The 13,809-nt window shown below is 51.6% G+C and overlaps 1 protein-coding gene across 1 annotated transcript in view; it reads left to right on the top strand.

The window, feature by feature from the left end:
- The window catches only part of HHATL (hedgehog acyltransferase-like), a gene marked incomplete in the record, with an annotated part of 16,071 nt that extends 2,327 nt beyond the window's left edge, over nucleotides 1–13,744 (top strand). Inside the window, 11 exon segments of the mRNA XM_021388129.1 lie at nucleotides 863–1,004; nucleotides 1,700–1,767; nucleotides 2,086–2,199; nucleotides 2,324–2,518; nucleotides 3,303–3,512; nucleotides 6,659–6,830; nucleotides 7,917–8,061; nucleotides 8,419–8,454; nucleotides 9,181–9,382; nucleotides 10,696–10,837; nucleotides 12,154–13,744. Coding sequence (XP_021243804.1) covers nucleotides 899–1,004; nucleotides 1,700–1,767; nucleotides 2,086–2,199; nucleotides 2,324–2,518; nucleotides 3,303–3,512; nucleotides 6,659–6,830; nucleotides 7,917–8,061; nucleotides 8,419–8,454; nucleotides 9,181–9,382; nucleotides 10,696–10,837; nucleotides 12,154–12,275 — 1,512 coding nt within the window.

The raw sequence follows: 13,809 nt of genomic DNA, 5'->3' as shown, positions 1-13,809 counted from the left end.
CGCCTTAATGCAAATAAATAAGCAAGCAAATAAAAGCCTTGAGAAGCACGAAAAAGGGATAAAAGCTCTTTAAAGCCGCATCCCCCGGTGCCCTCCCGCCGCACAGGGACTGCAGAGCGATGGCAGCGTGCCCCCCCCCGGCTCCGCAATGCCTGCTGACCCCAAATCCAGCCCGCAGCTTTGCACTGCAGATGTGGGTTCGCTTTTAATTGCTGCCCAAACGCGGAGCTCTGCTGATCAGGGGATGCTGGCAGGGCAAGGGGCGGCACTGCCACCGCGGGGTGAGGTGGCACCGAGGGGACAGGGACAGGACCCCCCACCGTTCCCAGCCCTGCTGCACCCTCCCCTCCCCCCCAACCCCACCAGGATTTGGGCAGCTGACGACCCGCGGAAGCTACGGAAGGTTGGGGTGGGAAAGCGTTGCAGTGCCGGGGTTAATTAGCGCTGGCAGGAGTAATTAGCCTAGGGCTTTGGGAACACCCCCTAGCACACATGCACATGCTGAGAGCTCAAGGCAAGGCAAAGAACCCTGCAGAATGCGGGCAGTGGGCGGGGAAGGGGAATGGGAGCATCCCTCTGCATCCCCTCCAGCACTGCACCTTTGGGCTCCACCCTGCATCCCACCCTGAAGCAAGGGGTGATGCAGGAGGAACCCCCATCCAGACCCCAGGACGGGCATGAGCCCAAATCCTGGGTGGGTCTGGGGCTCCCCTGGTGCTCAGCTGGTGCTGTTTGCTCCTCTTCTTCTACCAGCCTACACAGGAGCTTGCCAAGTGGGGTGGCTGAGGACCAGCAGTAATTTAGGGTATTTGTTGGGGTGGCTGAGCCCTTACCTCAGGCTTTATTCCCTCTCCTTTCCCAGGTCTGGATCCCCTACATCCACCTATAACCCGCAGCTATGGGGGTTAAGACGATGCTGCCCAGCCACGAGCTGGGCTTCTACGCTCTCACTGTGACCTGTGCCGTGCTGTACAGCAGCAGTGGTATCTTCGAGGCATCCAGAGGTAACATCCCCCATTGTGTCCCTCCCCTCCAGCAAGGAGGAAGGATGCAACATCCTTATCAACATCGTGGCTTCAATTGTTTTTGCAGATAATAACTTGGGAGTACTTTAGAGTGGATCCAAAGGGATTTAACATCCTCTGCTTTCAGCCTGGTTGCCCACGTGGCCCCATTTCCATGGCTCTCCAGCCACTGCCCTGAGCATGCCACCCGCCTGCCCACACAGTGTTGCTTCCCAATGGCTCTTTTGCCTAGAAGCAGAGAAAAACACCTGAAAAATGTACCCCTCCAAGTGGGAACCCACGTGGGAATGGTTGACTCCTGGTTTTCCATGGGAAATGGGCACTTTCAGGAAGGGGCTGCTGGTGTTTGGGCCCCCGTGGCTCATCCTCATGGTGAGGAAGGCTCCTTGCTTTGCCAAAATGTAGCTCCCTCTTTGCTCCTGTCCCCACAGCCATTCTTCATAGAATCACTATGGTTGGAATAGACCTTCAAGATCCCCAGGCCCACCCCACACCCACCATGCCCACTATGTCCCTCAGTGCCACATCCCCACGGCTCTGCAACACCTCCAGGTGCAGTGACCCCAGCACTCCCCTGGGCAGCCTGTGCCAGTGCAGCACCTCTCTTACAGAGAACAAGTTGTTCCTATTATCCACCCTGAACCCTTCTCCCCGTAACTCTGGTTCTTCTGCAGACAGCATGAACAGGAAGGCCTTTCGGGATGGCATCAAGCCAGGCTGGCACTACTTCGGCAGGAAGATGGTAAGAGGAAGAAGCAGAGCTCTTGTTCTGCCATGGACACTTCTGAAAAGTCCTCGTGTATTTTCTCCCTTAAGAAAGTGGTGGATGCAATCGGGGAAATGGTAGCCCTGCAGCACAGAGGATGTTCTGGTTTGCGTTCACTGAGAGATGTACATGTCACTCCCTGGGTTTTATGACACAGCTAAAGTGCTCGGCAGCCTTGGGGTGGAAACTGGGAAGAAAGGGCTTCCACATCCATTGTGCTTTCCTCTTGAAATGGGTGATGGGGTGGGGACGTGGAGGCTGGGGACCGTAAAACAGCTGATTCTGCCTCCGCAGGACGTGGCCGACTTCGAGTGGGTGATGTGGTTCACCTCCTTCAGGAACGTCATCATCTTCACCCTCTCGGGACATGTCCTCTTTGCCAAGGTGTGCTCCATGACGGTGCCGCAGGTGAGTGAGTCAGGGCTGGGTTAAAAGCAGTGGGTTGACCTGGCAGGCAGGGGGGGATGCTGCAGGACAGTGGGGAGGAGGGCGGGCTGGGGGCTGCCACCCCACTGATGGTTTCCCCTCGCAGCACCGGGCCGTGGTGTACATGCTGTACGGGATGCTGGCTGTGCTGGGCAGCATGGGGCTTGCCTACCTGATGATCATCCTTTCCCACTGCCTCATCCTCTACTCCGTGGCGCTGGCCAAGCAGAAGTGGCTCTGCTACGTGGCCGGGCTCTGCTGCCTCGCCTCCATCAAGCTGGAGCCCTTCAGCTCCTGGCAGGTAGGTGCCATCCTGGGCCTCCCCTCTGTCTCCCATCCCTCTCCTTGAGTTTACCTCCTTGGGTGTCCCCAGACCCCGAATCCTTTTCCTGGCCCTATGACAGCTCATGCAGGGTGTGAGAGCAGGGGACCGTTGTGCCACCAAGCTCAGGAAAGGTTCCACAGGGGCTGTCATATTCTGGTGGTTTCCTCCTTGCTGCTTAGGCAGCAGTTTGTCGGGTGACCCCAGGTAAGGTATGTTCTTCCCCCACACCTCAGTTTCCCCACCCGCCATGCAGCGCTGGGAGGGTTTCAGAGATGCTCATGCCTACTTGTCCTGTTAAAGACTTTCTCTCAGTAGTGGGTGGGGAGAAACCCAGGGAGAACATTATAAAGCCAAGCAGTCACTCTAAAGGGTGCTACTGCCCATCCCTGCCCATCATCACCTCTTGAAGTGTGTTCCTGCCTCTCCACTGGGCTTCTGCTGCTTCCCTCCTCCCTCTGGGGAGGGCTCTGCCCCGGGTCAAGGTGACATTCCCATCCCAGAAAACAACCACATCTTCACCAAGTGGCTGTGGGCCATGTTGGCTAAGTGGACCTTCTGCTCTTCTGGGATGTAGGAGCCAGGCTGAAAATGGAGCCCTGGCTTTCTCCTTCCAACAGCAGTGCTCATTAGCTGCAGGGATGATTGCCAGAGCGTAATCAGGGGCTTTGCCAGCTGCCCCCAGCGTGCATGTCTTCTGCGAATTGAGGGAGCACCGAAATGACGCCGCATGCCTGGTGGTAACTGTCCGTTTCTCACCCAGAGCGGGTTTGTAACAGGAGCTTTTGATCTTCAAGATGTCCTTTTCTACGGAGGAAGCGGCTTCACCATCATGCGCTGCATGAGCTTCGCGCTCGAGAGCTCCGAGAGGAAGGAGGGCATCTTCTCCATCTTCGACCTCCTCAAGTACAACTTCTACCTTCCCTTCTTCTTCTTCGGGCCCGTCATGACGTTTGACCAGTTTCACACCCAGGTGAGTGTCCCCATGGCCTCTTTGAGTTGATCTGCATGAACTGGAGGTCTACAAATCCCCACTGTTGGCCGTAGTGAAGGAGCAAGCGCTCGTGGATGTCATGTAGTCCATGGCCATGGCCCAGGCTGCACAACGGTGCTGTGTTTTTTGGTAAGGGGTGAAAACTGATGGGTTTTTCACCTTCCCTTTTGGCTTTTTGTCCGTTTTCCCTCACCAGCACAGGAAGGAGGACTTTGTTGTGGTGAAAGTGCCATGTTGGGATTGAGGACGGGAGGGCTCAACTCATGCCCTTGTTTGTTGGGCACTTTCAGTGTTGTGTTTTGGCAGCCTGTGTCCTGACGCTTCCTCTGATCCAGATGAAAAGACTTGGGGCACCAGGACATCTCATGTATTGTACACAGCCAAGAGGGCTTTGTGAAGGGTGGACTCCAAACAGCAGACCCCTGGGCTGCCAGCATCTGGGTTCTTTCACATCCAAAGATTAAGCAACTACTTTTCCAGTCCTGGGATCCTTCTACACCAGTGATCAGCCTTGGTTATCCAAGTAAACTGGTACAGCCTGTTGATGTGCCAGGAAGCCCAGCTAATGATTACTACCCTCACCTCTGCTTCATTTTAGACAATGATTACTTTTAATATCTTTTGGGCTCTATTTGACATCTGGATGCAAGAACATTCCAGAAATTCTTTCATGAATTCAGAAGAGAACACAGCCCAGGTGTTTCCGTGTTGCTCCTAATGACGCTGTCAGGTGTATACAGATCAGGACATTAGACTTGTGGTGCCTGCAAGACATGAGCTCCCATCACCCTACAGGTGACGTAAGAGTCTCTTTGTTTCCTGCTCCTTCCACATAGTCCCAGATTGGGATGTTTATAGCCACTTAATGGGCAGTCCCCTCCTCTGCTGCATAAAACCCTGTCCCCAAGGCACAGTGAGAGAGTTCAACCCTTTTCGCACCCCACAGCCAGGGGGACCTGCCTTGGCCTGGACACCACTGCCACCTCCTGGCTTGATGCCACCCTGCACTGCTTGCCCCGCAGCTAATGGTAGAGCTAGTTCCTAATTACCCAATAGTAATTATAGAGGCAGACAGATTGAGTCCTTTCCCCAGACTGGCGTGAATGGCCTAGCTGGGGAATGTCTCCTTGGCTCCTATTGGTGCTGCATCCTGGAGGGGCCCTTTCACCTTGCATCCCCCAGTCCCATCTGCAGTGGGACTCTGCAGATTCACAGAACCATTCAGGCCAGAAAAGACCTCCTGAGATCCTCAAGTCCAACCCCAGCCCACCCCACCATGCCCACTGACCATGTCCCTCAGTTCCACATCTCCACGGTTCTGGAACACCTCCAGGGATGATGACTCCACCACCTCCCTGGGCAGCCTGTGCCAATGCATTACCACTCTTCCAGAGAATAAATTTTTCCTAGTATCCAACCATGGCTTGGCCAGTCTCTCTCAGGTTGTCTCTGTTACTGAGAGGAGCAGAACAACCTCGCTTCTGTGGGGCTGGAAGTGTTGGGGACAGAGACCCAGTCCCTATGACCTCTCCTGCTTTCTTCTCCAGCTCAGTGGCCTTTTTGTGTCCTTAAAGCACTTGGCATATAACAGAAATGAGAAAATCTGGCAAAGGCTTTAATTCTCAGGAATCATCTGGTTCTGACGGCAGGGCTGGTGTGGCAGCATGCAGATTGCTTTGAGAGAACTCCCACCTCTCACCGGGAATAAAGGGAAAGTCATGAACATAAGAGGATTTTGAATACAGCAGCAATTCTTACGGCAACGCAGGGAAGCGAGGTCATCAGTCTGCCCAGTGTAATCCTAACAGCTTGCTCTGATGATTTTTGTACTACAACATCCAGAGAAATTACAGCTTCCAGAGGCCGTGTCTGTATAGGGTGCCACAGAGAGGAAAGTCCCTTCGAGAGCTCCCAACTGATTCGAGATGGCCCCTTGAGCAGCTGTCTTTCTCACTTACAACAGACATCTGCAGCAGAAGCTCCAGAGCCCACCAGCCATCCTCCTCCTCCTCCTCCTCCTCCTCCTCCTTCTCCTCCTCCTCCTCCCAGATGACCACAGCCCAAAGGCCCACCTGTCCTGGGTAGGGCTTCCAGCTGGGACCAGCTTTGCTGCCAGCATGTGGATGTCTTTTCCTACAAGCTGTGGCATCCTGTAGATGGGATGGCTATGATCACTTGCTCTCCCTTATGAGAGAATCACTCAAAATCAGTTATTTCCAATCAGGCAAAGGATTTGGGGAATTGTGCAGCTCCCTCTGCCCAGAACAAAGGAGGAGTTGCAAGAATGTTTAGGTTTAATTGTATATTGTAGGTTATGGATAGAAGCATAGGCACAGAAGACAACGAAATGGTATCTCAAACTACCAGACGAAGACCGTAATGTATTATATTGGCCCATGAAGAATTGATTAGACAGGTTTTGGAAAACCTGATACTACCCGAAGAAATTGCTGTAGTACATAGAATCGTAGAATCATAAAGGTTGGAAAAGACCACTAAGATCATCTAGTCCAACCCCAACCCATCCCCACCATGCCCACCAACATATAAGGGTACATCAAAAAGGAGACTCTTTGGGAGCATGGGGAAATGGAATTGCCAGTGACAAAGTGAAGGGAGCTGCTTTAAAGACAGAAGAAGTAATGAAACTGTGCCAGGTGCCTGAAATAAAGCCTCACTCTAACCTGTATGAAGCTCTACCTCAACAGCTCGTTGTGAACAGAAAACCCTGCAGCCATCGTGTAAGGAAGCTGAGTAAAGGCTTATACCTTAGTGCTAGAGGTTTTCTACTGCAAAAACACCATCTAACACTCACACTTAGAGACCTATGCAAAGGTCAACCTGAAGCTAAAGTGACTTCTTAAGCATGTCCCCGAGGAGAGATTCTGAACTCCATCTCCCTGGTTATGGTGTTCACCCCATCGATGACGTTTCTTCTTCTTGTGGATATGTCTCTTGGGTCTTCTTTAAGCAACGGGGATTTGGACAATGTATGTCATGGTGTGATTCCTAAAGGAGTCCCTAAATTCCTAAATTGAGTCCCTGTTTGGATCCTGAATGTTTCTCCAGTCCTGCTTCCCACCCTGCTCCCAGCTCAGCCCCTTCCTGCTTTGCCATCCTGGCAGGTGACCACCCGAGATCTGCGCCGCAAAGATGACGAGATGAGGAACATTCGGGTCCACGCCCTCCTCCATGTGGGGGCCATCATCGCTGTGGACATCTTCTTCCACTTCTTCTACATCCTCACCCTCCCTTCTGACCTGAAGTTCGTGAACCGCCTCTCGGACTGGTCCTTGGGTGAGTGGTCATGGAGGGATGCTCTCACCCTTGTGCTTAGCTTCAAGGCAGTGGCGGGTGATTCAGATCTCCATCCTACTCCATTAGGAAGACTCAACAGTGCACTGTGTTGGACATATTTGAGTAGAGTCCCCCTTCTTCCCACTGAGCTCCCTGCTGTTCCCGTTGCCTTTGTATGGACCAAAAGGGAGCTCAGCACCTGTAAAATCAGCTCCATGTTGTTGCAAGAGGCAAATCTGGTGCCTTCAATGCCTTCACAGGTGCTCACCCATTTCGGGTATTAAAGCAAGGGTTTTGTGAGCTGTTGGAACGACCCCAGGGCTGGAGCATGGGTTGGAAGGAAGCAGCTCAGGGCAGTTGTAGCTGTTGTATTTGGCTGCCCTGCAGAGGGTGGTAGAGAAACGTGGGCCCTTCTTGGAGGCTGGTACAGGGTAAGCAAACCTACTGAGCAAACATCAAGACAAAGTATGACTGAATGTGAGGAATTATTCTTCACAGAGCAGTCAAACACTGCAATAAGGGCCTAGATGGGTTATAGATTATAAAAGAAAATAAAATTTAAAAATCAGCATTTATTTAAATGGACAAGATCCAGGGAAACCTGATCTCCATTTAAAGTTGGCTCTGCTCTGAGCAGGTCTGAACCAGGGGTTTCCAGAAGCCAAACTCCCTGGATGAGTAGTGGTAGCATGCCAGCGCTCAGCTGGCAGCCGGGTGGAAGACTTCGGCTCCCCAAGTGAATGTCCAGTGGCAGAATTGGAGATGCCACAGAGTATGTGACATCCACACAGGGCAACCAGGGACTAGAGCAGCCCCATGTCTCTGTAGAGTGGCACCTGGAGGCCAGGAGAAAATCGTAATGAAGCTATGATGGCTCCAGCATTGATTTAGGGTGTCCTAAGAGACCTGGATGTCCTGATCAAGCATATATGTTACTCCAGATGGAGCTGTGCAGGCTGACCACATCAGCCAGATCTACCTCATCCACAGTGGGAGCTCATGTGTGACTGTGGGAGCTCAGGTGGCACTGTGCCCCCAGACTAAAGCCCATCCTCTTCACTGTTTTGACTTCTGTTTTTGCTCCAGCTGGCTTGGCCTACTCCAATTTGGTGTACGACTGGGTCAAAGCTGCTGTCATGTTTGGGGTCATCAACACTATTGCCAGACTGGACCACTTGGACCCACCCCAGCCCCCAAAATGCATCACCATGCTCTACGTCTTCGCAGAAACGTGAGTACCCCATGTATGTCACTGAAGGAAGGCAGCATGTTTGGCCCTAAAAAAATGAGCATGGAGATGAGAAGGTCTGAGCTGTGCTTCTGAGCAGCTGGCCTATAGGTTGACTGTATTGAAATTACAGACTAGACCTGGCTGTAGCCTAAGGAAATATTCTTGGGCAGGGAGCAATGGTAGGGAGGGAGGTTAGTGGGATCACACAGCAGCAGGGCTTACTCAGGGAAGGAGCATGGAGAACTACTGTGAATGAGGTTCAAAGTAAACCTTGCTGGGGGACCAGGCACCTTCTCTAGTTGGAAAGGTGTCATTAGCCCACGTGTTCTAACATGCTTTTTGCCATCTGTATTGTAGGCATTTTGACAGAGGGATCAACGACTGGCTGTGCAAGTAAGTGTCTACTCAACCATCTCTTGTCTATTTTGGGGTTTTCTCCTTCATTATACAGCAGTGATGTATTAAATACTGTTCACCCCAAAGATGGGAAGCCCTCACTTCTGGGTGAATCTCACGCAGTCAGATTTCGTCTGTTTATCCCAAAGACCATTGAATTAATCAAAACAAAGTACAACTGCCCACCCAGTTCTTCTCTCAGTCCAATGAGTTTACTGTTCCCTCAAAGGAGGAAGAGTCAGGTTCATATTTTGTTAGGAAGAAACGAGAATTGAACCCAGGTCTTGCATCTCCTGGATAAGAAGGATGGCCTGATCTCCATGTACAGATCCCTCAGCCCTTCATTTCTCTTCAGCCGTCAGGGCAAAGCAGCAAACCTGTTCTGAAGGTGGTGGCTGCACTGTGCTGAAACGCTGTGTCCAGCAAGGCTGGGACAGCCTGCAGCTCTACAGATCCCCACATCTTATCAACCTTTCACCTGCAGGAGAGAAAAAGGGTGGTATTTGTTCCTTAAGAACCTCTAGTTTTATAAAGAACGTGAACCATGAGTTAGCTGGACTGCAGCAACAATCCATTTATTGGTAGAACGTGTCAGCCAAAATATCCTCCCTTTCTCACTGGAGCACTCCAGACTGACATGTTTGTGAGGAGGACGTAGTGGGCAAACATGGGAGGAGTTTTCCTTGACTATGGGGAGCACCAATCACTTTCATTGACCATTAGGTATGTGTATGACCACATTGGAGAGAACCACGACAACATCATGAAAGAGCTCATGGCCACCATTGCCACCTTTGCTGTCACCACTCTGTGGTTGGGACCCTGTGAGATTGTTTACATCTGGTCTGTCTTCAACTGTTTTGGCCTCAACTTTGAGCTCTGGGTGCAGAAATTCTTCCAGTGGGAGCCCCTCTCCAAACTGGAGGTGAGCAGATGCGCTGTGATCAGGTGGGAGGAGGTTGGAGGGCCTGGGGTCAAATTCTGCTCCTAGGAGCACCTATGAGCGTAGGGAGCTCACATTTCTTTAGACAAATGAAATCCATTCAGCTGAGCTGAAGAGCAACATCCCCGGTGATGCCATGCAGCTCCATGTCCAGGCTTCCTGCAGTACTTTCCTACAGCCTTTATCAACATTATGTTCAGGTACTGCCCAGAGAGCTGTGGGTGCCCCATCCTTGGAGGCGTTTAAGGCCAGGTTGGATGGGGCTCTGGGCAGCCTGAGCTGGTGGGGGGCACCCAGCCCATGGCAGGGGGTGGGAGCTCAATGTTCTTTAAGGTCCCTTCCAACATAAGCCTTTCTTTGATACAAGCATGATTATGCAAAAGAAGAACAGTCCTGGTGCTCTTTGTCCTTTAATTTCCTGCAGGATGTTACCCACCTAGAGCAAATCCCCACCCACCCCTGTGATGCTTCAGGGGAAATTTAGGCAGAGGATGGAGCTTTCAAAGAGAAAAGAATTCTAAGAGCACCAGGTCTGCAGCTCCAGCAGGGCACTGAAATAGCACAGATGGATTCCAAATCTGAGGTCTGTCCATAGGGAAATGTTTATCCATTTCCATACAGAAATCATTTGCTTTTCTTGTTCTGTGAAACACGTTGGCATTCTGAGTGCTTTTGATCTGACTTCTGATAAAAGGAAATACTTAGAATGAAATGTTTTCCAACCACTCCAAAGCTTAGTAGCTTAGTGCCCCATCTTTGTTTGGCACCAAGATGCTTCAGAGACATAGTTGGAAAAAACTCCATTTTGGGAACAATTTTGTTGTTTATTGGCTTTGCCCAAACCAAAGCCTGGAGGTCCTCCACCAATTCAGTCAATGCCCCTTTTGAATAAAAACGTGGGAGAACAATCCTCCTGCTCACTCTGCTCATTGAACTTCTGATCAGATTATGGCACCCACAGGCAGTGAAATCTCCCTCCCTCCCTCCCCCCGGCACTGCGACTCTCAGCACTAAGTGGCCTGGGGATGCATCGTGCTCTTAAAAGATTGCAATAAACCACTTCCCCGCTCCTGGGGAGCTGGGGGTGACTGGGACATAGGGCTAATAATAATCCCAGCAAACAGCAACATCCATCTGCCTCGAGGAATGGCAACAGATGAAGAGGGGAGTACCCAGCCACCGCAATTAGCATGAAGCCACGTGTACCATCCTGATGGATTTTGGCTGCTGTTGGACCAGCAACCTGTCCTTGCTTCCCCATTTTCCCTCACTCTCTGTTCCTCTCTCCTACGTAGGCCAAAATGTCAGCGGCCATGTCTCGGCGGATTAGGGCAGCTTTTGGGGCAGCGAATTTCTGGGCCATCGTGCTCTACAACATCCTAGCCCTCAACAGTCTGGAGTTTGCATTGCTGGTCACCAAGAGACTCCTCGTGACAGGTAAGGTGCCACTGGCCTTCCCCATTGAGGAGTCCCCGTCCTGGTGGGTGGATATGGGGTGCAGGGCTGCCAAGCCCTCCTGTGTCCAAAGCAGCCTGGCCATTGCCTCGTTACACGTCTGCTCCCAGCCACGTCCATTCTTGTGAAAGACGTAAAAATATAGATTTCTTAGCTCCCATCTGGGTTGATGACCGGACTGGATGATCTTATTGGTCTTTTCAGCCTTAGTGATTCTATGATTCTATGATTCATGCGAGTTCTTTGAGGTGTGAGCTGCCTTCCAGATGTGTTTGCACACCTCCCTGTACAGCCTAATGCTGTGATTTGCAGCAGTGCAGAAGTTGCAGTCTGGGACCTCTCCCAACTGGGCTGAGTCCCTGGATGCAAAATGATCCCTTTGATGGGGAAAGGGATTTGCTTGTCCTATTTCATTTCCCTTTTCTTTAGTAGCTCTTCCTGTGCCAACCTGAAGGTGATGGGTACAAATCCTTATGCTGCTAGGCTCCTTATGAACCAAATTAGCTACGCTTTCTTGTCGGCAGAAGCTGGCACTATTTTGGATTCTTCTCAAGCAACTCATGGTATAAATAGCCACCTGGAATCCATGTCCTCCAGCCCTCTCTGGGATGGGGCTGGCTTAGGAAATGGATAATGTGACGCGCTGGGCTCCATGTGCCCGAAGTGCCTGCCCGCTGAGCTAGCTGGCTTTTGTGGGTTGAGTTATTCATTGCAGAGGTCCTGTTTTAGCAGGTACAAAGCCTGTGTCACCTATCTGCTGTGGATACCCATCTTGTTGTTACAAATGTCCATGGACCCTTCCTAAGTAGAAGGTGTCCTCCCAGCTCTTGTTACTTACCAAGGTGACAAAAACGTGTTTGTACGTAGGGATGGGACTAAGCCTAGGTCAACCCTCAGTGTCAGCAGAGTCCAAAGCTTCCAGAAGGATGCAGTGCTGAATAAGGATGAGTGCTGGCAGGTTGCTTGGGCACAAAGCCAACTACCAAGTCTGAACTCTACAAGCAAAGCAGGTCTGGGGGTCAGGGAGAGCTCAAAGCAAAACTCCAGCATGTTCCCATAATGGTAAATGTGGCCCATGATGCCCTCGTGGGTTCGGGCACTTCTCCATCCAAAATCTGCCCCTGGGGATTTCTCTCCTCTCTCTGTGAAGCTGTTGGTTTGGATCCACAAAGGAAAACAACTTTAGCCATGAGCTGTGGGACCTCCCATGCCCACCTGAGGGGCAGAGGTGCCAGAGAAGAGTTGGCCCAATAAGGCAAGCACGCACCAAGGTGACCGTGTCTCCCTCCACCTTCCAGGTTTCCCTGTCAGCACCTTGTCCATCTGGTTCATCACATACTGTGGAGTGCAGCTGATCAAAGAGCGTGAACGCATCCTGGCCATGGAAGAAGAGAAGAGTGACAAACACAAGGCAGAGTAGAGGAAGACATCAGTGGGCTTGCCCCAAAGCCTTGACTCCCCTCTGACCACCTCTGCCAGGCCAGCTGCTGGCAGGGGCTCTCCAAGCACTCCTGGCAATCAGACTGCTGTAGCTCACCCACAGAGAAGTCATCTGGAAGGCACATGCCACCCGTTTGCTGTAGGGATCTCCTGTGGCACAGCGGGCATTTTGCAGGCTCCCCACACGTGGTGGACTGCTGAGATAGGCTCCTGAGATGCTTCTTTAAGGCTCCATCCTTTTTCTGACCCTTTGGCACCATGCAGACCTAGACCTCTGCTCCCCATAACACCCGATTCATCAGCATTTGGCTCTCCCATAGGACCTGCAGCCCAGGTCTCCCATCTCTGGGTTGCTTCCAGATGGAGCATCACATTTTTCTTTCACTGCAAGAAATGGTCATCATATACCATAAATGGTTCAACATCTGGGGCTGTGCATTAAGGACTGTGAAACTGCTCAGCACAATGTACGCCTACCAAGAGGCTAATAAATAAATAGAACAGTCTTTTATAGCAAAGGGAAAGAGGTTCAGGAACTGCACATGGAAGAGTAATTGTCTTCCCACCGCTGTCAGCGGCGCAGAGTGATGTCTGTTAGTATCTCCAAACAGGTCCCTTCAGTCCTAAACATCTTGAGAGATGATTTAGTGCCAGCCCCAGGTGTGGTTAGTGACAGTGCAGGGGGCACGCCTGCTTCACAGCCAGAGCACTGCTCGCCTGCGGGATGGGCATGTGGAAGGAACAGCACACACAGCTCACAGGGCTCAGCCCAGACCCAGCTCAGCCCCAAAGGGCCCTTTGCTGTGGGTCGTGCAATCGGTGCGGCCACCACAACCACCTTGCTGTGACACGTGCCCTGGGACTCAAACCAAGCACCACTCAGCTTTTTTGCATGCCATGGAGAAAGGTTTAAGCTCACATTCCTCTCCATGGCCAAAGGCTCGGTAGCCAACTTTTACCCATCTCCAGCCACCCAGCCCGACTTCGGTGCACGCAGCCTAAGCCTGTGCTAAATGAGTATACACACACACATACAGCCAAAGGAGAAAGGCACCAAACGGAGGGCAGCACTTCGAGGCTGAGTGGTGGAGGGGAAGTGCCTGATAGCCTCCTTGGAGAAACAGACTTTGGGGCACTGGGAAGTGCATTGAATAAATGACTCCACGGTGCCTTGGGGAAGAGGTGGGTTTATCACTGACAATAGCTCCAGCTCTCTTGCACTTTACAGCAGCTTTCAGTGGCCTTATGTATGCATTATGTCGCGTGTGGTGAGGGTAGAATCTGGACCACTTTGCAACACGGGTTGAGATGCTCGGTGCTGCTGTGTTCTGGCTTCCCTGTGGGTGAAGCAGGAATGGTTCCTTGTCAGCTTTCAGCTCTGCCAAAGTGATTTACAAAGTCCCCGATAAAAGTCATTTATTTATGTAGTAAAAAATTGTTGGACATCTATGGTGCCTACTACTCATCAATGTTGGGTTGCTATGATGCCAGCGATCCCTGGGTGACGTGCTGTC

Source organism: Numida meleagris, chromosome 2 (assembly GCF_002078875.1).
Source record: "Numida meleagris isolate 19003 breed g44 Domestic line chromosome 2, NumMel1.0, whole genome shotgun sequence".
NCBI lineage: Eukaryota > Metazoa > Chordata > Aves > Galliformes > Numididae > Numida > Numida meleagris.
Note: the sequence above shows the minus strand (reverse complement) of the source record. Positions and strands in the feature narration are given on the sequence as shown.